General features: G+C 57.8%; 1 protein-coding gene across 1 annotated transcript in view; it reads right to left on the bottom strand.

Annotated features, from left to right (window-relative positions):
- Window positions 1–9,693, bottom strand: part of Muc5ac (mucin 5AC, oligomeric mucus/gel-forming) — a 32,205-nt gene extending 22,512 nt beyond the window's left edge. The window contains exons 1-15 of the mRNA XM_090348618.1: window positions 9,615–9,693; window positions 7,402–7,476; window positions 6,434–6,493; window positions 5,922–6,183; window positions 5,659–5,773; window positions 5,188–5,278; window positions 3,964–4,070; window positions 3,643–3,856; window positions 3,431–3,556; window positions 3,117–3,234; window positions 2,841–2,979; window positions 1,473–1,583; window positions 695–764; window positions 457–594; window positions 209–373 (exon numbers count right to left, since the gene is read on the bottom strand). Of these exons, the coding sequence (XP_090204744.1) occupies window positions 209–373; window positions 457–594; window positions 695–764; window positions 1,473–1,583; window positions 2,841–2,979; window positions 3,117–3,234; window positions 3,431–3,556; window positions 3,643–3,856; window positions 3,964–4,070; window positions 5,188–5,278; window positions 5,659–5,773; window positions 5,922–6,183; window positions 6,434–6,493; window positions 7,402–7,476; window positions 9,615–9,687 (1,864 nt within the window). The 5' untranslated portion in view covers window positions 9,688–9,693. The remainder of the gene's footprint in view (window positions 1–208; window positions 374–456; window positions 595–694; window positions 765–1,472; window positions 1,584–2,840; window positions 2,980–3,116; window positions 3,235–3,430; window positions 3,557–3,642; window positions 3,857–3,963; window positions 4,071–5,187; window positions 5,279–5,658; window positions 5,774–5,921; window positions 6,184–6,433; window positions 6,494–7,401; window positions 7,477–9,614) is intronic.
- Window positions 9,694–24,594: the final 14,901 nt, after the last annotated feature.

The following is a 24,594-nucleotide window of genomic DNA, read 5'->3' as shown; positions in this document are numbered from 1 at the left end:
CTGCTCTGGAGCACCCAGGCTTGCCTCGCCTGTCACCCAGTGCACATTGGTGAGTTTGCCTGTCCACTGCCTGGTGACTTCCCTTCAGAGCAGAGAGCTGAACCTCAACTGGGGTTGGAGGGCGTTGGGAAAATGCCCAGCTCAGCAGTGGGAGTGGGTGGACCAGCCCTGGGCAGCCATTCCGATGCCAGCCAGTGTCCACACATACCATTCTCCACACTGAGTGAGCAAGGGTCCTCAAAGCTGTTCCTAACATTGGGGCAGGCAGCCTGGGTCTTGAAGGTGTTGAAGAAAGCAGCAGCAGTGCCTTCCACCACCCCACTCATGGTCCTGAAGTCATCAGCCTGGATGCTGTTGAAGTTCCCACAGAGACCTGGGGGGCCAGAGGGCAGCTTGAGGTCTGTGTGGGCTCTGGGGTGGGGTTGGCTCAGGCATCCCAGAGGTGGTGCCTCTTACCACAGGTCAGTCCCCGGAGCTCAGGTGCCAGCCGTACATACACCTGCATGGTGGGCACCAGCTGGACATCCAGCTGCAGGCCCAGGGTGGTCTGAGCAATGAGGAAGAAGGTTGAGGGTCTGAAGAGGGTGACATTGGCTGCGGACAAAGAACACAAAAGTTTTTCTGGGGTATGTAGAGACCTGTAGGCAGCTTATGATTACGGGGTGCATGGGGAGACTGCAGGCAGCACCCTCACCTGCAGACACCGGCAGCTGGGTGTAGATCTGATTCACAAAGACCTCTCCACTGGCCTTTATCATAACAACCTGGAAGTAGCCGCAGTCATAGTCAGTGTGTGGCGGAGGCCTGGTGCCTCGTCCCTCCAGCTGTCCCCTTTCCCCTGCTCCCCAACGCCCCCGCTGAGTCTGTAGAATGTGTTCTTGAGGGCCTGGAGACTTCCTCCTCAGAGGGTCACAGACCCCATGGGGCATTCTGATTCCTGTTCTAGTTTCTTGAACTTTATGAGAACTTTTCCCCCAACATCTAAAGCCTAAAATCGACTTATTTTTTAATATATTTTTTATTGTAATTAATAGAAGGGTTACATGATATTTGCCAGATAAATGGTGCCTTAATTCCCACTAAAATCGACTTATTTTTTAAAATCAACTTAACTGAAGAAGGCGGCTGGCCAAAGATACTGCAACTTTTCCTACCTGGGGCCAGGTGGGCCAGGCCTGAGGGCTCTATGTCCAGTCCCTGAGCCACTCCACTTAGGGACAGACACTGAGAAGACTCAAGTGACCACCACTAGGGGAGAAGCCCACAACCATTGGTGCCCAGGGCTTGGGCAGAGGGGAAAGACCCACCTTGCTTGCCAGGGCTTTTGACATAGAGGGAAGGGCCACAGTCCCTTGTTGCCCGTTCTTGGGTAGAACTGTCTAGCCACAGGACACCCCTTCCTCCCACCCTGGATCAGTCCCTGAGTTCCCACTGCTACCACACCACCACCCCACCCCACTTGTGACACTCACCGTCTGGCCCCCACCCAGGCTCAGCGTCACACTCTTCAGGCAAGTCTCACTGTCAGTCAGTCCACATTTGCGCAGCTCAGCCAGCACAGTGAACCCATCACTGTCACACAGCTGCAGACACAGAACAACTGCTCAGGCTGTGCCCACCCACCACCCACCTCCCCTCACTGATATCCTGACCAGCTACAACCATGGACTCTCCAGTCCCAGAAAGATGTGCTCTCAGGTCCTCAAACAGTGCCCCAGCCCCACAGCCCACACAGGGGACCTGCAATACACCCACTGAGTAGAGGGGAGGTAGCCATTGATCATTTCAACCGCGTGACCCATGGGTGTGTGGGCTCCAAGGGTGGAGACGGGCGGGCAGGAGTCCCAGGTGCCCAGGGCAGTGGCACTATTCTGTGTGACACTGCTCTGTGATGGGACCCTGTGCTAGCAGATGCAGCACGCTCTGCATTTACCTAGCCCTGGAGAACATGCAGCGCCAAGAACAGCATGACAGATGCCATGTTTTGGATGCCAGGTGATGAACTCCATGTAATAAATGCCTCTGATAGATGCCATGCAATGAGTACCACATGGGTGTCACGATAATGGGTCCATTTTGACTCCTTGGTTGTAAGAAAGTCTTGCTAATGTATAAATTAATCTGAGGGAACTGTACCAAGAATAGGGGTTCATGGCAGTTATCTGGACCTTTGGCGTGATTTATTTGTAAATCTGAGATGCAGTGTGGCCGAGCGCCGGTAAATCCTCCCTGTAATCCTAGCTCCTCGGGAGGCCGGGATCTGCGGACCACTGAAGCCAGCCCGGCAGGAGAGTCTGTGAGCCTCTTCTCTCCAGCCACAAAGAGCCAGAAGTGGAGCTCTGGCATCACCCCAAGAAGCTCAGGGACAATGCCCAGGCCCAGGTTCAAGTCCCAGGACTGGCAAAACAAAACGCAGTCTAACTGCGTCTTGTGGGAGCCCTGGCCCATCAAGCACAGAATCCCCAGGTCAAACCCCTACACCCCCAGTTCACTAAACGAAAACTCGGGGCTAAAGGCATAGCTCTGTTGGTAGAGAATCTGCCTGGCAAGAGACCCAGAGTTCAAGTCCCCAAACAAAGATGAAGCTCAAGGTCAGAGGGTTCAGTCAGGTCACTGGACAGTGGTCCTCCATGGTCCTCCATCAAGGGAGCACTGTGTGTCCCTGTGGAGCCCGTGACAGGGACCTGACACCAGGTATCCTGAAGCTCTCCAATGACAGCTGAGATGTGAGAGGCTGGATTGGGACCCCAGGGTGGGGGAGTTACACTAGGAGGCTGGGCCTGGGCTCCCAGCCAGGTGCATCCCTGAAAGCAGAGACTCAGAGACAGCCCAAGCCCTACCTTGGTCAGCACATAGCTGCAGTCTCCATGCACCGTGTACTGCCTCTCGTCAAATGTGGAGAAGTGGGACCCGCCCAGCACTGAGCAGGTGCCTGGGCAGGGGACCTCCAGGCAGCTCCACCGGCCTCCAGAGCAGGTACTACAGGCAGCAGGACAAGGGACAACTTACGTATTAGCCCCAGGAGCAGCAGGCTCATTGGTCCCCGCACAGGCGGCAGGGAGCCTGGGTCCGGCCCTGGGCCACCCAGGGGCCTGTCTGGGCATTCCAGAACCTACCACGTGGAGCAGTCGGTAGAGTAGTTGGTCCCTGGTGCATAGGAAGTTCCGTTGTACAGACAGGCGCACTGAGACACAGGGACACAGCCAGTCTGGCCGATGTCATCGATCACCAGCCCTGCAGAGAGCAGCCCAGCTGTGTGGCAGGTAGGTGCCAGCTGGGCCACGGCCAGCCAGCATCGAAGCCCACGACACCTCCCGTTGGGGTCAGAGGGCTCTGTTCTCCAAGGCTCAGCTGCGGCAGATGGCCACCTGGCACCCAGAAGGCAGCTGTAGTCCAGTGCATGGGCTTGCAGACGGGGACCCCGTCTTACCCTCGGGGCAGAAGCACCCAGCGACACAGTGGTCCTCGCAGGTCTGGGAGTGCTGGGGGTTGGAGCAGGTGTCCAGGCAGGGCGAGCCACACTCCTGGTGCTGCATGTCGAAGGGGCAGGTCTGGGCTGCAGAGACCAGGAGGAGAGGCTGGCGTCATGGCCCCAAGCCCAGGATGATTCTGCACAGGGGGGGCATGGGGAGAGGCGCTCACGGCAGAAGTCAGGGCTCCTCCAGTCCTGTGGCTCCCCTCCAGCGTGGGCACACTGCCTGGAGTACTCAGCTAGGGTGTGGCACAGGCAGCTGGGTAGGTGGTCCTGGGGGCACCGGCAGACGTCCTGCTGGCAGGCCTCCACGTAGCTACCGACGTCCACCAGGCCCGCGCAGCCTGTGAACAGCTGGCCTCTCAAGATCTCATTGCAGATGCCCTGGCAAGACGAACCCAGGCTGAGCCTCAACTCAGAGAGCCCTGGAGTGTCCCCGTGGCTCACTGTCCCCCCCCCAGTCCCTCTGGCCGGTTCTCCTCCAGGCTTACAACGCTGTTTGAGCAGTTCTGAGGCTCAGGGATGGGGTCTTGGCATTGTTCTATGGGGCCATCCATCTTCTGCAGGTTCCCAAACTCGAGAGGGGTCAGTCTGACATCTGCAGGGGACACAGGGCCAGTTCTGAGCGGTCCCTGGACCTCAGCCCAGCAAAGTCTTAGGGCTCGTTCCCAGAGGGGGCTTGCAGGCCCCTTCCGAGGATGCCCGAGTGGTCCTGCTAACTTGACCCTGACGCTCTGGGAGCCTGGAAGTGGCATGAGGAAGAGGGAGGAGCTGAGGGCTCCCGGGTTGCAGCATGGGGGGTTGCCGCCAACCACACAGGACCCTGGTGTCCTGTGTGTCAGATGGGCCACATGCGTGTGGGAGTGTGCTAGAGCTGAGCCTCTGCACAGGCCTGCGTGGGGAGCGTGCACAGGGCCCTGGCACACGCATGCATGCTTCATGGATGTGGGGGAGAATACTTGCACACAATTTGGAGGTGTCAGACTTCTGGTCCTGGGAGTCTGGGGCTCTGGGGAGCACTGGGGCTCTGGGGAGACTGGGACTCTGGGGCTCTGGGGAGCACTGGGAGTCCGAGTCTCTGGGGAGCACTGGGAGTCCGAGTCTCTGGGGAGCACTGGGAGTCCGAGTCTCTGGGGAGCATTGGGAGTCCGAGTCTCCGGGGAGCACTGGGACTCTGGGGCTCCAGGGAGCACTGGGGCTCTGGGGCTCCGGGGAGAGCACTGGGAGTCTGAGGCTCTGGGGAGCACTGGGAGTCCGAGTCTCCGGGGAGCACTGGGACTCTGGGGCTCCGGGGAGCGCTGGGGCTCTGGAGCTCTGGGGAGCACTGAGGCTCTGGGGCTCCAGGAAGCACTGGGAGTCCAAGGCTCTGGGGCTCCGGGGAGCAATGGGCCTCTGGGGCTCTGGGATGCACTGGTAGTCCGAGGCTCTGGGGCTCCAGGGAGCACTGGGGCTCCGGGGAGCACTGGTAGTCTGAGGCTCTGGGGAGCACTGGGAGTCCGAGTCTCCGGGGAGCACTGGGACTCTGGGGCTCCGGGGAGCACTGGGGCTCTGGAGCTCTGGGGAGCACTGGGGCTCTGGGGCTCCAGGAAGCACTGGGAGTCCGAGGCTCTGGGGCTCCGGGGAGCACTGAGGCTCTGGGGAGCACTGGTAGTCTGAGTCTCCGGAGAGCACTGGGAGGGCTGAGCGGATGGCGCTGGCCCCGCCCACAGCCTTACTGTGCACGATGAACTCGCTGGACATGGGGCTGCCGTTGAAATCTCCACAGAGCCCACAGGTCTTGTTGGCATACTTGGTGTCCAGCTCCAGCTGAAGTGGGGAGAGATGTCAGACCTGTCCCCACCAGGGGGGTCCCAAGCTAGGAAGGAGAGGCTCCCAGAGGAGGCACAGGCTGGGAGACCCCGCGGGAGCCACAGGAAGCTGACCACAAGCGGGCGGGATGCTGCCCACTCGGGGCCTCCGTGCTGGGGCGGCAGGGCCTTGCCTCACCTACAGCCTGCACGTCTCACCTTTGGCCCAGGGATCCTCTAGATCTCTGGGGGGCCTGCTGGGCCGGCCAGGCCCGGGCTGGAAGTGTGGCCCCTCCTATCCTCCTCACAAGGCCCTGCCCACCTCTTCCCCACACCCACCGTCACTCTCCGCCCTTCCCAGCTCCTCTGCCCCCGCCCCTCTGCCCCTCTCCAGCTCACCAGGAGACTGTCATCCTCGTTCCACAGGAAGACCAGTCCCAGTCTGGCCACCACCTTCAGGTATCCACTGCTGAGCTCGATGAGAACCCCGGACTGGCTGAAGGGCAGCTGGACGCTGTGGAGGAGAGAGGCTGAGGTGCCGAGGGACTGGGCCCATCCCCGGGGGGCTGGGAGAGCCAGCCCCCGACAGGGAGGGCCTGGAGGCCCAGGGCTGCGAGGCTCGCTGACCCTTCACTGCCCAGCCGCCCCGCCCGGAGACTCACCGACGGCCATTGACCAGGACGGCGCTCTTGGTCAGCTCAACAACCAGGCCATCAAGCTTCATGCTGATCCTTTGCAGCGTGGTGGAGTTGGAGTCCAGGCCGCGGCGCAGCTGCACGTTGAAGTCCTCGTAGGCGGCCCCGCAGTGCGCGGAGAACACGTAGTTGCAGAGGCCGGGGAAGCGGAAGACGTGGCCGTCGAAGGTCTTGTAGTGGAAGTCGCCCCAGGTGCTGCAGACCCGCCCGTTGTGTGCGGGGTTCGGGGCTGCAGGCCAAGGTGGTTTTGCCTTTGGGCTGCCACCCCTCCCACAGCCTCCTGGGCACACGGCAGCTGCCGCCTCCCTCCACACGCTGCCGCATCCCACCACGCATCCCGCCACGCGCTGACAGGCCCAGACGCTGCGGCCTCAGGCAGCCCTGGCTTAGCTACCCCGCTGTCCACCTGCCCCTTCCAGGTCTGAAAGAAGAGTGCCCACGTCCCCCGCTCCCCGGGCAAGCCTTGCCTTTGCACTCACCCTGCGCCACTGTGAGGGGCCGCAGAGGAGGGAGGAGTGTCACCGCGTGGAGTGGGTCGCCTGCGGAGACAGGGGTTCCTGGGGCTGCACGTCCTGGTGGGCTGGGGCCCCACCACCCAGAGGAAGCCATGATGGAGACCCCTCCCCGTTCTGTCTGCAGGCTCACAGGTGCCCAGCCAAGCAGGGCATGGCACAGCACACAGGCCCTGCCTTGCACTGCCTCTCCAGCTGCTGCTCCAAGAAGACCTGGGCTTTTGGCCTTCAAGGGCCTGAGGGCCCAGAGCCTTCTGTTGGTACAGGGTTGCTAACGTGCAGAGGGATGGGAGTGACCCTGGAGCCCTGTGTGTGACACAGACGTGGGCCTGGCACACTGGTGCATCCCGAAAGGGAAGGGGAAAGGGCCCTTGGGGGAGGGGCGGGAGCACTGGACAGGGAGGGCCCACGGCTCCTCTGCCAGGGGTCTTGGCATAACCAGAAACTCAAAAGTCCCTGAACCAGTCAGTGTGGCTTATGATAGGCTCTCCGTGTTGAAATTAACCACAGGGCCCTCTGTCTGATTCTGTCTGGCTCATGGAAAGGAAGCTGAGAAAAACTGCTTTGTCCCCACCGCACAAGACCCCTGCTGTGCCATAGCCAGCCTCTACCATCAACGCTGACCCTGCTGAAATACAGGGAGACAGATGCCAAAGTCTGTCCACAAAGCTGGAGAGCCCCAGGGAGAACCACAGCCCGCCAGCCCTGAAGGCCTGCGGCCCCCTCCGAAGCTTGGGCCTTGACAGCTGCAATGTCCACAGAGCCAAGGCCAGCCAGGCAGTGACTGCGGGGGAGGGCGTGGGGCTCTCCAGCCCCGGAAGTTCTGACCCCTCAGTGGTAACCAGCTGTGTTGCCACCTCCAGAAGTCCTGGGCCTGCTGGACCACACATGCTGGAGGTTGTGGAACCAGCAAGGGATAGAAGGCCAAGCCTTACCACTGTGCCCCTGAGCCAGGGAGATGCTTGGGTGCCGCTTGTAGGTGGGTTTCTGAGAGTTCTCCTGGGCCTGGCCTGAAAGAGATGAGTAGGGCCCGTCTGAGCAGGACGGGTGCCTCCACCGTCCAGGCTGCTGGTTCCCAGAGGTGGGGATGCAGGTAGGGACAGAAGTACAGGAAACAGGCGGGAGGGCCAGTCACAAGGGCTGCCTGTGCCCAGCTGAGGTGCCAGGCTGCTCCCACCCAGGTGGACAGGCCTGGGGGCCATCCTCTCTGCCTGCCATGCGCTCAGCAGGGAGTCCCGTCCCTGACCCTGCACAGGCAGGGTCACCTGCTCATGGCCGTGCATCTACCAAGGGCAGGCGGTGGAGAGGCCAGCCTGCAGCCACCTCCCCTGTGTGGAGATTAGGCTGAGAGCAGCGGACAGTGAGAACAGGTCAGTACAGTGTATCTGGAGGAGCCAGGTCGGGCTCAGCCTGTCCGATGACTAAGGCAGCGAGGGCAGAGAGTGGGGCTTCTGTGTGGACAGAAGAGACCCTGGCCCTTCTGAGTGACAGGCTGAGGTCTGGGCTCTGTCCAGGCCCCACTGCAGCCCTGGGGGAGGCCACGGAGGAGAGTGGTGCCTGTCCAGAGCTCCCAGACATCAGAGGCCAGGCCAGGCCAGCCTTGAAATGGCTTGACAGAGACCAGAGGCTGAGACACGGGGAGCCCTCAGCCAGTGTCCTGGCCCTGCCCCCCGAGCTCTGCAGACGCAGGTCCAGGAAGCCCTGGAGGACAGCCCAAGGCTGCGAGAGTCCACTGTGGCTCAGTGGTGGCCGGGAGGGCCCGGCCAACTGGACAGGGATCTGCACTGTCTCCAGAGGACCACAGGCAGGCGGGCAGGAGGCCCTTCTGGGTCAAAGTCTCCAGCAGAGGGAGCAGGGCCAGAGCAGAGAGCATCTCACCTCCTCACCATCCCCTCCCCTCCTCACTCACCTCCTCACCACCCCCTCCCCCTCCTCACTCACCTCCTCACCATCCCCTCCCCTCCTCACTCACCTCCTCACCACCCCCTCCCCCTCCTCACTCACCTCCTCACCACCCCCTCCCCCCTCCTCACTCACCTCCTCACCACCCCCTCCCCCCTCCTCACTCACCTCCTCACCACCCCCTCCCCCCTCCTCACTCACCTCCTCACCACCCCCTCCCCCCTCCTCACTCACCTCCTCACCATCCCCTCCCCCCTCCTCACTCACCTCCTCACCATCCCCTCACCTCCTCACTTACCTCCTCACCACCCCCTCCCCCCTCCTCACTCACCTCCTCACCACCCCCTCCTCCTCCTCACTCACCTCCTCACCATCCCCTCCCCTCCTCACTCACCTCCTCACCATCCCCTCCCCCCTCCTCACTCACCTCCTCACCATCCCCTCCCCTCCTCACTCACCTCCTCACCATCCCCTCACCTCCTCACTCACCTCCTCACCATCCCCTCCCCCCTCCTCACTCACCTCCTCACCATCCCCTCCCCCCTCCTCACTTACCTCCTCACCACCCCCTCCCCCCTCCTCACTCACCTCCTCACCATCCCCTCACCTCCTCACTCACCTCCCTACCATCCCCTCACCTCCTAGCTCACCTCCTCACCATCCCCTCCCCCCTCCTCACTCACCTCCTCACCATCCCCTCCCCCCTCCTCACTCACCTCCTCACCATCCCCTCCCCCCTCCTCACTCACCTCCTCACCATCCCCTCCCCCCTCCTCACTTACCTCCTCACCATCCCCTCACCTCCTCACTCACCTCCCTACCATCCCCTCACCTCCTAGCTTACCTCCTCACTATCTCCTGACCCTCCATCTGCTCACAGCCTCCCTCACCTGGGACTGGCACCCTCAGGGCCACAGGCCGGGGTGGGATGGGGTCCCCTTGTGGCATCACACCTTCACCCAAGAACGAGACCTCTGGCAGTGCACCAAGGCCCTGACAGAGGCAGACTCTCCAGACCTGCCTCCCATGGCCACCCTGAACAGGCCTGCAGGGCCTGGGGATGGAGCCCTCTTTGCCACTGCAGCAGAGAAAGACCCCCCCTCCCTGGCTCCCGAGCCAGAAGCTGTCTGGGGAGAATCAGGCTGCAGGTGGGGGCCAAACGGCTGGTGCCCACTGTTCACCTGAGACCAGGACTTGGGACAGTGGCCCAAGCCACATCTGGGAAATCTGGCAGCTCAGGTCCTACCTGTGTGCTGGCAGCAAGCCAGGGCCAGGGCCAGGACCCAGAGTGGGGCCAGCTTCACCCGGCCAACAGGCATGGTGTCCCACAGACGGCCTCTGAGGACCTGCGGGAGCCCGCAGCAGTCTTTTGTAGTCCCGGAGCTGGCTCCAGCCCCAGTGGCTTCACGGAGTGGGCGGGGCCGGCCTGGGGCTCCCCTCACTCAGGTACACAGTGGGCACTCGCTTCCAGCCAGCAGGGCAGCGGGCAGAGATGGGCGTGCCCGGGGGCGGGCCCAATTTTTCTCAGGGTTCCTGCAGGTCCTAGCCGTGTGGCCTCTACCCGGACTTTCCCCAGCTCCACTTCCAGCCACGAGTTCCTGGTTCTTCAAAGAACATGACTGAGTGCTGCCACAAGGTACCCTAGGCCAGCACTGGCCAGTCACTTCCCTTCACCGCCCCAAAGCTCTGTGGGAAACAGTCCCCAAGCAAGCGGAGAGCCCTCCCCGCAGAGCAGCCCCCGCTTCACGCTGCCCAAGACCCCAGCTGGGCTTTAGGCCCCCGGCAGGCAGTGAGCAGAGGACCAGTTCTGTCCCGTCCGCTGACGCCTCTGACCACCCCTTGATACCCCCTGGCCGCCCAGCTGCCAATCGGCTCCCACTGTAAAGAGGCCCTGAAGCCACTGTTCTGATGCCTCCCGCTGAGAAAGCACATCACAGGACAGAAGCTGGCCTGCCCTGGGCATGTGACGGTAGGCCTTGTCTGGACTGCCAGGATGTGGGGCTGGACCTTCCCCCGAAGCGGCCACACTCCCCAGCAGACTTCAGCAGCTCCCCTGTCCACAGGGCGGAGTGGAGTGGGAGGCCCCCACCAGGAGGGGTGGCAGCATAGAGCGTGGAGACCAGTCCCCCACTCTGCCCAGGACGGTTGGGTGTCGGAGAAGCACCCCAGACACTCTGACCATCGGCCTCCGTCTTTCCTGGGCCCATCCCATGCCAATCCTGGCTCCCAACAGAACATTCTGTCTGTGCGCTGTCCCTGTACTCTGTCTTGGCACCAGTGTCACACATCACAGGAGGGTGGGAACACATGAATGAATGAATGAGTGAACAAGTGAATAAGTAAGAAAATGAATGAATGAGTGAGTGAAGGAATAAGTGAATGAATTATTGAATAAGTGAGGGAAGTGAGTAAGTGAGTGAATGAAAAAACAAGTGAAAGAGTGAGTGAGTGAATCAGTGAGAGGGTGGCAGTGAGTAAGCTAAGGAGTAAAGCAATAGGGGAGTGAGTGAACCAGTGAGTGAATGGGGAGTAGGTAGGTGGTATTGACGCACTCGGGCCCAGCAGGCTGTGCTGCTGACCTGTCACCTGCAGACACAGCCAGGGGGCCCCGCCGGACCTTTGCACTGGACACCAGGTGGCCCGGTGCCAACACGAGCTGGACCCGGGTCATCGGTGGAGAGGCCTCCCTGGGGCAGGCCTGGCAGAGGGCTGGCGCTGGCACATGCGGCTTCTGTGACCCAGGCTGTGGGACTGGGGGCCTGGTGCTGCGATGAAGCCCCAGGGCTGCAGAGGGTGACCAGGCCCCAGGTCTGGGGTCGGAGGAGCCATGCGCGTGCCCTTAGAAAGACAGGGACGTGGAGGGCCCACAACTTCCACGGCTCTGGCACGAGACCCAGGCCTGAGTCACTAGTTGGGTCCAAGCTTGACCCTGACCTGTCTGAGTCACTTGCCTGGCCTCAGAGGGCACCACACCCTTGGTCCACGGCTGGGCTGAGCCATCTGGCAGCTGGCTACCCAGCTACCCAGAGCTTGCAGCCCAGGTCACCTCTGGGCTGTGGCAGACGGGGGGGGGGGCTGGCCAGAACTCTGCTGCCCAGTCAGTGCCCATTTTGGTGTCCCCTGGAGCCCAGCTCTGAGCGCTGAAACCACTGGACATGGGCTCAGGTCCCATGAAAATCCACCTCAGGCCGCGTGCCTCGGGAGAGACGTGGCCGGGCCAGGATTTCTCAGGACAGGAGACTCAGGATCTCTCTTCCCCAGTGGCTCCCAGAAAAATCAGGCCCCCGGCATCCCACTTGTCCCTCAGGAGGGACACCAAGCATGAGGGACACTGGCAGGGCAGTGACTTCTGAAGCCCGCCCCACGCTGGTCCCTGAGGCCGCTCCGCTCTGAGCCTGGGCCGGGCTGGGCCAGTGCCCTCCCTCCGGATCTGATAGTAGAGCGAGCGGCTCACTACTAACGAGAAAGGGCTGGCATGTGTCCCCAGCGTTGCTACGGAGACGGGAAATGTTGGGGGCTGGGGCAGGGCGGGGTGGCAGCATCACTGTCATGCTGCCATCAGGCTGCTGGCCAGCCTCCGGTCCCCTGGTCCAGGACAGGAAGCCGGCGGATAGCCCCTTTGTCCTGCAAGCCAACCCTGGTGACTCAGTGGAGATTAAGCCACAGGCCAACTTGGGTCCCATTCTGTGAGGCCCCAGGTGGGACAAGAAACAGCCAGATCTGGAGGTCTGGGGAGAGCAGGGTGGCGTGGGCCTGGTGGCCCAGAGCCTCCCCCCCCTCGATGCCCCTCTCTGGGGGTCCAGAGCTCCCTTGGCTAGAACAGAGAGCTGGCCGGGACCTCTGTCCACCTGGTGCCTCAAGCACTGCTTGTGGGGTGATGAGGAAGAGAGGGTGGGGAGCTCAGCTAGGGGCTCCCTGGGCCTCCTGGGGGTGTCCTGGAAAGGCCACTGTCTGTGTGCCTGTCCCTACGAAGGGGTGAAGAAAGTGAGCTCTGGCAGGGAGGGGGCTTCCATGGCGATGGCTGGGCAACCCAGCCAAGTTCACCATGTGTGGCCATTGTTGACAGAATGGGCAGGCTTGCTGCACGTCTTTGCCATGCCAGGAACTTCCGTGATAAGGAGTAGGGGAATCTTAAGTTTCTCCTCTGCTTACTTAGGGGAGGGAGACCGCGGGAGAGGGCAGCAGCAGAGCCATCCTGCCTGTGCAGCGGCCGGCCTGGCTGGGGTCGGCAGTGAGCTGCACCTGGCATGGGGAAAGGAACAGCGGAGATTTGATTTTGTGGTGTGGCACACTGATTTGGTGTACTCCCGTACGTATTTGTCTTCTCTGAGTCACAGGGCAAACAGAATTCCTCCCAAGACTGGCCAGGAGCCTGGAGGAAGGCCCAAGGCCTTTTCACCCACCCATCCTTCTCCTGCCCCTCCACCATCCATCCTTCTCCTGTCCCTTCCTTCACCCATCCATCCTTCTCCTGCCGCTCCCACACCTGACCCCTTCCTTTCCTCCTTCCATCTCTGGCCCCGAGTCTTCAGGCGACTTCAGAGTGACTCAAATGCACACATGGACACACAACCACATAAAAGTAGTGTGCTAATTCTGGGTTCATCTCCAAAATACTTGAAAACAGGGCCTTAGAGAGAGAGCACAACACAAGAGCAACACAGATCCCAAGAGGGCAAAGCCACAGTGCCTGTGACTGGGCACACAGGCAGGCATCACACCAGGACAAGTGGACAAAAGGTGGTGGGCTTCACACCAGGACAAGTAGACACACAGATGGCAGGCTTCACACCAGGACAAGTAGACACAAGACGATGGGATTCACACCAGGACGAGTGGACACAAGATGGTGGGCTTCACACGAGGACAAGTGGACATAAGATGGTGGGCTTCACACCAGGACAAGTGGACACACAGATGGTGGGTATCACACCAGGACAAGTAGACACACCGATGGTGGGCTTCACACCAGGACAAGTGGACACAAGATGGTGGGCATCTCACCAGGACAAGTGGACAAAGATGGTGGGCATCTCACCAGGACAAGTGGACACAAGATGGTGGGCTTCACACTAGGACAAGTGGACAAACAGATGGTAGGCATCTCACCAGGACAAGTGGACAAAGATGGTGGGCTTCACACCAGGACAAGTGGACAAACAGATGGTGGGCATCTCACCAGGACAAGTGGACACAAGATGGTGGGCTTCACACCAGGACAAGTGGACACACGGACAGGCATCACACCAGGACAAGTGGACACACAGATGGTGGGCTTCACACCAGGACAAGTGGACACAAGAGGGTGGGCTTCACACCAGGACAAGTAGACACAAGATGGTGGGCTTCACACCAGGACAAGTGGACACACAGGTGGTGGGCATCACACCAGGACAAGTGGACACACGATGGTGGGCTTCACACCAGGACAAGTGGACACACAGATGGTGCACTTCACACCAGGACAAGTGGACACACAGACAGGCTTCACACCAGGACAAGTGGACACACAGAGAGGCTTCACACCAGGACAAGTGGACACACAGATGGTGGGCATCACACCAGGACAAGTGGACACACAGATGGTGGGCATCACACCAGGACAAGTGGACACACAGGTGGTGGGCTTCACACCATGACAAGTGGACACACAGACAGGCTTCACACCAGGACAAGTGGACACACAGATGGTGGGCTTCACACCAGGACAAGTGGACACACAGATGGTGGGCTTCACAACAGGACAAGTAGACACACAGATGGTGGGCTTCACACCAGGACAAGTGGACACAAGATGGTGGGCTTCACACCAGGACAAGTGGACACACAGACAGGCTTCACACCAGGACAAGTGGACACACAGATGGTGCGCTTCACACCAGGACAAGTGGACACACAGACAGGCTTCACACCAGGACAAGTGGACACACAGACAGGCTTCACACCAGGACAAGTGGACACAGATGGTGGGCATCACACCAGGACAAGTGGACACACAGGTGGTGGGCTTCACACCATGACAAGTGGACACACAGACAGGCTTCACAGCAGGACAAGTGGACACACAGATGGTGGGCTTCACACCAGGACAAGTGGACACACAGATGGTGGGCTTCACAACAGGACAAGTAGACACACAGATGGTGGGCTTCACACCAGGACAAGTGGACACAAGATGGTGGGCTTCACACCAGGACAAGTGGACACACAGACAGGCTTCACACCAGGACAAGTGGACACACAGATGGTGCGCTTCACACCAGGACAAGTGGACACACAGACAGGCTTCACACCAGGACAAGTGGACACACAGACAGGCTTCACACCAGGACAAGTGGACACACAGATGGTGGGCATCACACCAGGACAAGTGGACACACAGACAGGCTTCACACCAGGACAAGTGGACACAAGATGGTGGGCTTCACACCAGGACAAGTGGACACAAGATGGTGGGCTTCACACCAGGACAAGTGGACACACAGATGATGGGTATCACACCAGGACAAGTAGACACACCGATGGTGGGCTTCACACCAGGACAAGTGGACACAAGATGGTGGGCATCTCACCAGGACAAGTGGACACAAGATGGTGGGCTTCACACCAGGACAAGTGGACACACAGATGGTGCGCTTCACACCAGGACAAGTGGACACACAGACAGGCTTCACACCAGGACAAGTGGACACACAGATGGTGGGCATCACACCAGGACAAGTGGACACAAGATGGTGGGCTTCACACCAGGACAAGTGGACACACAGACAGGCTTCACACCAGGACAAGTGGACACACAGATGGTGCGCTTCACACCAGGACAAGTGGACACACAGACAGGCTTCACACCAGGACAAGTGGACACACAGACAGGCTTCACACCAGGACAAGTGGACACACAGATGGTGGGCGGGCATCACACCAGGACAAGTGGACACACAGACAGGCTTCACACCCAGACAAGTGGACACACAGATGGTGGGTTTCACACCAGGACAAGTGGACACACAACAGTCATCACACCAGGACAAGTGGACACACAGACAGGCTTCACACCCAGACAAGTGGACACACACATGGTGGGCTTCACATCAGGACAAGTGGACACACAGACAGGCTTCAGACCAGGACAAGTAGACACACAGACAGGCTTCACACCAGGACAAGTGGACACACAGATGGTGGGCTTCACACCAGGACAAGTGGACACACAGACAGGCTTCGCACCAGGACAAGTGGGCACAGATGATAGGCTTCACACCAGGACAAGTGGACACAAGATGGTGGGCATCACACCAGGACAAGTGGACACACACATGGTGGGCTTCACACCAGGACAAGTGGACACACAGATGGGGGGCTTCACACCAGGACAAGTGGACACACAGATGGTGAGCATCACACCAGGACAAGGGGACACACACATGGTGGGCTTCACGCCAGGACAAGTGGACACACAGACAGGCTTCACATCAGGACAAGTGGACACACAGATGGGGGGCTTCACACCAGGACAAGTGAACACAGACAGGCTTCACACCAGGACAAGTGGACACACACATGGTGGGCTTCACACCAGGACAAGTGGACACACACATGGTGGGCTTCACACCAGGACAAGTGGACACAGACAGGCTTCACACCAGGAGAAGTGGACACACAGATGGCGGGCATCTCACCAGGACAAGTGGACACACAGATGGGGGGCATCACACCAGGACAAGTGGACACACAGATGGGGGGCTTCACACCAGGACAAGTGGACACACAGATGGTGCGCTTCACACCAGGACAAGTGGACACACAGACATGCATCACACCAGGACAAGTGGACACACAGACAGGCATCTCACCAGGACAAGTAGACACACAGATGGTGGGCATCTCACCAGGACAAGTGGACACACAGATGGTGGGCATCACACCAGGATAAGTGGACACACAGACAGGCATCTCACCAGGACAAGTGGACACACAGATGGTGGGCATCACACCAGGACAAGTGGACACACAGATGGGTTTCACACCAGGACAAGTGGACACACAGACAGGCTTTGCACCAGGACAAGTGGACACAAGATGGTAGGCTTCACACCAGGACAAATGGACACAAGATGGTGGGCTTCACACCAGGACAAGTGGACACACGGACATGCAGCACACCAGGACAAGTGGACACACAGACAGGCTTCACACCAGGACAAGTGGACACACAGATGGTGGGCATCTCACCAGGACAAGTGGACACACAGATGGCGGGCATCTCACCAGGACAAGTGGACACACAGGCGGGCATCACACCAGGACATGTGGACACACAGGCGGGCATCACACCAGAACAAGTGGACACACAGATGGTGAGCATCCCACCAGGACAAGTGGACACACAGGTATCACACCAGGACAAGTGGACACCCAGATGAGGGGCATCTCACCAGGACAAGTGCACACACCGATGGCGGACATCACACTAGGACAAGTGGACACACAGATGGTGGGCTTCACACCAGGACAAGTGGACACACAGATGGCAGGGCATCTCACCAGGACAAGTGGACACACATATGGTGGGCTTCACACCAGGACAATTGGACACACACATGGCGGGCATCACACCAGGACAAGTGGTCACACAGATGGTGGGCATCACACCAGGACAAGTGGACACACAGATGGTGGGCATCACACCAGGACAAGTGGACACAAGATGGTGGGCTTCACACCAGGAAAAGTGGACACACAGATGGGGGGCATCTCACCAGGACAAGTGGACACACCGATGGCGGACATCACACCAGGACAAGTGGACATGCAGATGGTGGGCTTCACAGCAGGACAAGTGGACACACAGATGGGGGCATCTCTCCAGGACAAGTGGACACACAGATGGCGGACATCACACCAGGACAAGTGGACACACAGATGGGGGGCATCTCACCAGGACAAGTGGACACACAGATGGTGGACATCACACCAGGACAAGTGGACACACAGATGGCGGGCATCTCTCCAGGACAAGTGAACACACAGGCATCACACTAGGACAAGTGGACACACAGATGGCGGGCATCTCTCCAGGACAAGTGGACACACAGATGGCGGGCATCACACTAGGACAAGTGGACACACAGATGGCGGGCATCTCACCAGGACAAGTGGACACACAGATGGCGGGCATCTCTCCAGGACAAGTGGACACACAGATGGCGGGCTTCACACCAGGACAAGTGTACACACAGGCATCACACCAGGACAAGTGGACATACAGATGGCGGGCATCTCTCCAGGACAAGTGAACACACAGGCATCACACTAGGACAAGTGGACACACAGATGGCGGGCATCTCTCCAGGACAAGTGGACACACAGATGGCGGGCATCACACCAGGACAAGTGGACACACAGATGGCGGGCATCTCACCAGGACAAGTGGACACACAGATGGCGGGCATCTCTCCAGGACAAGTGGACACACAGATGGCGGGCTTCACACCAGGACAAGTGTACACACAGGCATCTCACCAGGACAAGTGGACACACAGATGGCAGGCATCTCACCAGGACATGCTCAGCCCTTGAGAGGAAGGGAATCCTGACTCCCACTTCATCACGGCGAGCCTTTAGGGAAATAAACGAGACAGGGAAGACGAACCCTGATGACTGCACTCAGAAGGGGCCCTAGGGCCGAGATACGGAAGAGGGTGGGGCCGGGCTGGGAGTTCGTGTTTGGTGGGGACAGGCTCAGTTTGGGAGGGGGAGAAATCCTGGAGATGTGATTGTGCTGAATGTCCCTGCCTTGTGTACTTCAGTGACTAAGGTAATGAATCTTCTTATGCATATTTAACCAGAATTAAAAATTGGAGGCCCGGCGAGGTGGCTCATGCCTGCAGTCCTAACTACTCGGGAAGCTGAGATCTGAGGATCATGGTTCAAATCAGCCCAGGCACTAAAGTCCAGGAGACTCTTATCTCCAATCAACCACCAGAAAACTGAAAGTGGTGCTGTGGCTCAAGGAAAGGGCAATAGCCTTGAGCTGAACAGCTCAGGGACAATGCCCAGGTCCAGAGTTCAAGTCCCAAGACCCGGGGAAAAATTGGGGGAAATCTAAAGCAAATATTGCTTAAAATATTGCTTGCAGTGAGAAAGATGTGCTTGCGGTTCCAGAGTCTCTGTCTTTGCCAGCATCCGAGCCAGCCTCTGGCTCTGCCCCACACTGCCTCACTACAGAGACTGCTTCAGGGTTAATTTCCCTGAATTACAGGGGAAAAATCAGGTATTGCCCCTGAAGTATGGAGACCTGGGGCCAGTCCAGCTCTAGAAGCAGGCAAGCCAGGGCAATCTCACACCGGGGCTAGAGCCCAGAGGTTCCCGGGAGACACCCCTGGCCCCAAGCATACCCAGGTTCTGAGGAAGGCTCGGGTACACACCCACAGCTGCCCTGAATCACCACGTTCACCAGGGCCGGGGGCCAGCCCTGTACCCTAGCCAATGGATGCAGGGCCTCCGCCCACCCCTCCTCTCCTGAGTCAGGACCCAGCCAGCCAGTCCACCCATCGCTCACAGCCCACACACCAGCATGATAGCCCTCGCCTGCTCTGACCCCAGACCCCGTGTGGACAGAGCAGGGGACAGTTAGGTGAGGCACGGCCACGACGCAGGGCCCAGCTCTACGCACAGCACCAGGGGTGCCGAGACCAAGGGCCCAAGAGGTGCACAGCGGCCTCGGGGAGAAGCCCTAATGGGTCTGGGCCGAGGTCAGCGTGCGTTCACCACGTTCACCGCCTCAGACTCGTGAAAAAACGCCAGAAAAATGTGCACAAGAGACACCAAAATCCCAAACGGCCGCAGCTCAGGGCCCAGCTCTGCAGTCGGATGCTCCTCCCTCTCCACAGAGCGACATGAGACAGAACGGAGACATGGAAGTGGGCAGTCTAACTACATCCGTGTACATACATGCTCACACATGTGACAGACCCAACACGCATCCATGCCAATACACTCACTGCCATGCAAACATCTGTGAACATGTAAGTACATGCTACCACACATGCAAATACACAAGGTTTATACTTACACACTTGTACACACAACAAGGCAAATACATGCCCAGACAGGCAAACACATGGATCTGTGCAAGCATATGCTTATAAAAATAATCATAAACACGTGCTCACAAGTACACACACTCATAATTATGTAAATACACACTAACATATATGAAAACATCCTTGCATATACAACTATGCAAACACATGTCCGCAGACATGCATGCTCACAATCATGAAAGCAAACATAAACATGCAAATGTGTTAATAGAATTGCATGTTTATAAACGTGTAGACACAGCTATATGCTCACAAAAAATGTCAGCATTGCCAGGTGTGGTGGCTCTCACCTGTCATCCTGGCTACTCAGGAGGCTGAGATCTGAGGATCAAGGTTTAAAGTCAGCCCAGGCACAAAAGGACCTGAGACTCTTATCTCCAGTTAACTCCTAGAAAATGAGAAGTGGGGCTTGGCTCAAGGGTAGGGTGGTAGCCTTGAGATGAAGAGCTCAGGGACAGCGCCCAGGCCAACTTCAAACCCCATGACCCACAAAAAAAGTCAGCATGCACAAACATAAACCTGTACAAATATAAAGCATGTAATCACACACCCATGAAAACATGTATGCAAACATGCTCACACACATGAAGCCACATCCACGCAAGCACACATCCTTATACACACAACTATGAAAGCACACCTATCCCTGGAGCACATGCAGCCATGAAAACACACACCCACGCAGACACACATTCACACCAACACACATCCATGCAAACACGCGCACAGCTGTGAACATGTGCAAAAAGCCATGAAACCTCATGGCCAGGACACAAACCACAGCGGGGAGCGAGTGGCGTGGCCCCCAGAACAATGCTGTGCCTTACCACAGGCCCAGAGCAAGGGCAGAAACCTCCAAAACTCAGAAGCAACGCCAGCCCCTCTGGTTACAAGCTGATTTCCCAAGGTTTATTGTTACAGTGACAGAAAGCTAAAGAACATATGAGTCTAATTATATCATCTCTTCAAAGGGAATTATGATGATTATTTTTGCAATACTGGGGATGAACTCAGTATTGTCACCCAAGCCATGCCTCCAGCTCCTTTTATGCTTTAGTTATGTGTGTGTGTTTTGGGGGTGCTAGCGGTTACTCCAGGGTCCCAGTGGGTGTTTAAGCATGTACTCTACCACTGAGCTGCATCCCGAGCCCCCTACCTGATGTTAGGATGGTTTTGTCTGTATCTATAAACATTCCGGTGACGTTTGGATAGGAATTGTATCAGACTCGTAAGTTAGGGAGAATTGACATCTTTATAAAGTCACACTTTCATGTGTGCCGATGTTAATGACCTCAATAAGTCTCTCCACTATTCTCACCTTGTCATTTTCAGTGGTGTACAGTTGTGACGATGGAGTGTGGTTGTGAGGAGACCTGGCCTGCAGAGGTCTCGGTGTGAGCTTGCTCTCCCTGGACTGGCCTTGCTCTTGTGAAGCCTGAACAAAACGCAGCCATCCAGGTTTAGATCCCATCCTGTTCAGGCCCTGTATCAGCAACTCCCTGTGAGCCCAAATTCCAGGCAACTCGTGAAGGGTCGGCGTGTGCTCTCGATTCTGACTCGCTGTGACGGTGATGGTTGTGAGCCCAGGCTCGAGCTTGCAATAAAAGACTCTTGTGCGCTTATATCGGATTCAGTTCTTTGGTGGTCTTTGGGGACCCGGGCATTACGGTTGGGGGCTCATCCAGGATCCCCCCAAGCCCCAGAACCCCCAATCTGGAAGTCTACTACCGATGGGTGAGTCTCACTGTCTGCTGTCCTTGATTCTGCTGCTTTGTTTCTGGGCCCCATGTCTGGATCTGTGAAGGTTGGCATAAGACTTAAGCGGGCACGCTGCTGGGTCGTCACCTGGGGGTCTTGGAGGACATTCCAGACCCTCATCTGGAGGGACATGGAATCCCCTCATTCCTCTGGAAATTCTAACAGGACGAAGGAACAGGTCTTTCCCACTGATGGGCATAAGGCTGACTTCCTATTTTCGGTATTGCCTCCGGTTGACAGGAGGAATTTTCTTTTTGTCTTTTTGTGTGGCTGTGTGACTGCTGTTTTTGTCTCCGTGTATATTCTACTCTTGTGACAGACAAGATGGGACTGACTCAGACTATTCCTCTTACTCTTTTGACTGACAACTTTAAGGACATAAGGGGAAGGCGCATCATTTGAGTGGAAATTAGGAAAAGTAGATTAATTACAATCTGCAGTGTGGAATGGAACTCCTTTGAAGTTGGATGGCCAGCTGAGGAAACCTTTGATCTCGCTACCATCCATAAAGTAAAAAATGTGATTTTCTTTCCAGGAAGAAACGACCACCCAGACCAAATTCTGTACGTTCTGGTCTGGTAGGGTCTGGTTGGAACCAAAGATGCCTGATTCTCTGACAATCCTAAAGATTTAATTAGCCTTTTAGTCTCTGTTCTGTTTACCTATCAGCCCAGCTGGGACAATTACCGGCAGCTTTTGCAGATACCCTGCACAACTGAAGAGCACGAGAGGATCCAGATGGAATCTTGGAAACTGGTTTCGGAAGACAATTGGTGGCAGGATGCAGACGTCAGTCTTGGTTCCTCCAGGTTTAAATTTGGCCCCAGTTTAAAATGACTAGAGATATGCTTTGGGTAGGCTAAAGGAAAATTAGAACTACCAAAATGATTGTTAGTTTCTTTGTGACTATGTCCAGCAAGCCCACAGAGAAGGACTTGGTCCTTAACAAGTTCCAGGTAAGATCATGCTTAAAGACTATTCCTGCATTGACCACCTTGCTGCTTTTAATTGGAGTAAAGTGGCCTTTTAAAGGACGCATTGATCTGAAAACTGCAGTTCTGAGCCAGCCCAGGCAGAGAAAAGTCCCGTGAGATTATTGTGATCTCTAATCTGCCAGCTGCTGAGACAGAGTTGCTTTGGAGCTCAAAGGGGCAGAGTGCTAGCCTTGAGCTGGAGAGCAGAGGGACAGTGCCCAGGCCTTGAGGAATATCCTTGTGTGAAGAGACACTCCTGGAACAAAAACAGTGAAGCATCCAGATGCAGTAAGGCACTGCTTATGGTGTCAGGTCCCAGAGTCATTTGTGCTTGGCCATTCAAATTAATCAGCCAGGAGGTCATAGCATAGTTTGGAAGCATGCCTTTACTTCATAACTGGGCAGGAACTTCTCTGTCGTCTGTAATAGTGGGTAGTGTATAGTGTACTACTCTGGATATAAGTATATACAGGCCTCTTAGGCATTTTAGGGTCACAGAGATTAGGTTCCCCCGACAATCAAAAATATTGCTCCTGATATTGAATCCTGGCAACCCCTTGGTAAAATAGTCTAAGCTTTTAGGGTCCCTGGCTGAGTATGGAGACGATGCCCCTGAGTCGGCTTGAAGAAGCTACAGGAGATGGACCTTCACCTATCAACTCCCCTTAAGATGAAGGGACCAGGGTCACTAAAAGTTGTCACTCTGGTAAGTTACTTTGGGGTCTTGGCCTTATCTGTCCTAAAAACCAATGGGGTGCCAGCCTGCAAAAATGAGTGCATTGCGGGAGGGGGCAATGAGGGGTGCCAGCAGCGTGGGAAGGAGCCCCAGGGGGGCACCTGGAGCGGCATGGGGCTTGGGCAGGGACCTCGGGGAGGCAGGCGCAGGGGCCGAGGGCAGGGTGTGTGCAGGTCCACAGCTTGTCAGAACCCTTCTCACCTGCCCCACACCAGAGCCCCGTGCAGTCTTGTCCACAGCCAGCTTTGTCTGCTCGTCCAGCTGACGGCCAGAGTCCTCTGCAAGTGCTGACCTCACCGCTCTGTGTTCTGAAGCTGGGCCTTTCCTATGACACCGCCCCGCCCCCCCGGCCCCTGTCAAAGGAACCCCCACCCCTCACCCTCTGCAGTTGTCCTTGGGCCCTCCCGCAATGGCCTGATTCCATTGCATGTCCCCCTGGCTACCTGCCCTGGTTCTGCCTGAGCCCCACGTCTAGGGGTCTTCCCTACTCCCCCCACCCCACATTTCACTTTGCTCAGTCGTCTCTTGCGTACAATGCTCAGACCTTCTCTGGGATACCTGGGGCCCAGGCCGTGAACCTCCCGAGGTCGTTTCCTATTCCTCAGCGAGAGCTGGCTGTCAGGAATCTGGAGACCACACGTTGACCCTGGAAGCCCAGCCCCCTCAGACCCTCATGCATGTGATTCCCAGGCCTGGCTGGCCCTCTGGCCCTCATCTAGGCTGGATGGGATGTGGGGAAAGGAGACTGCCCCCTGGACCAGGCAGGATCTGAGCCCCCCTGGACCAGGCAGGATCTGAGCCTCTAGCATGGCTCTTCTCCACCCTCACCCCACCTGTGCATGCTTCTCACTGGCAGCTAGACAGCAGGCCCCGGCCCAGTCTGCCTTCACCTTGAGGAGCTGGGCAATGAGGCCTCTGGGGACCGGGGGACACCCCCAGCTCGGGCCCACCCAGCTCCACCTGAGACAACATCCTGCCTGTGATAAAGCCGATTCCACACGCCTGAGGACGCAAGCCAAGCTAATCTGCTTATCTGCCCACTCAGGCCACACCCAGGGGAAACCACACTGACCGGCAATAGGGGGACAGTCCGGGTGGGGCTCACAGCCGTCCCCAGTGGAAGCCCCCTTTCCCCTGCTGACAGCCTCAGGTTTCCTCCCTCCTTTTCCCTGAAGCCCACACCTGTAGGGTCATTTTGAAGACAGCTGTCCCCACACTGGCCTTGTATCCATGGCAGTGGCCAAGCCAGGTTGGAGAGCTCACCTTTGGGGAGAAGCCCTGGGTATCCTGACCACTGGCCCACCCTGGGCACTTCAAGCTTGCTGGCCAGGCTACGCCAGGTGGAGAGCTGTGAACAGGGCACCAGCTGGGCATGTGAGAGGCCAACACTGTCATCACTTGCCAGGTGACGCTGAGCCTCCAGTTCCCAGCTCTAGGATCCCTTGATGCCCCCTCAGGGACAGAGCTCAGGTGCCACCATCATTAGGTGCCTGCAGAGGGAGAGGTGAGAGGACCCAGATGAGGTTAGCCCCAGCCAATGAGCCTGCAAGGCAGGTACTAGGGACATACTCCCCTTCAGGACCAAGACCTCCAGCCTGCTGCGGCCCATGGGGCAGCTGGCCCTCGCTCTGGGCTGTGTCCTTCACCCAGCAG

The sequence above is a fragment of the Megascapheus bottae genome, chromosome 16 (genome assembly GCF_031878675.1).
Source record: "Megascapheus bottae isolate mThoBot1 chromosome 16, mThoBot2.hap1, whole genome shotgun sequence".
Taxonomy (NCBI): Eukaryota; Metazoa; Chordata; class Mammalia; order Rodentia; family Geomyidae; genus Megascapheus; species Megascapheus bottae.
Note: the sequence above shows the minus strand (reverse complement) of the source record. Positions and strands in the feature narration are given on the sequence as shown.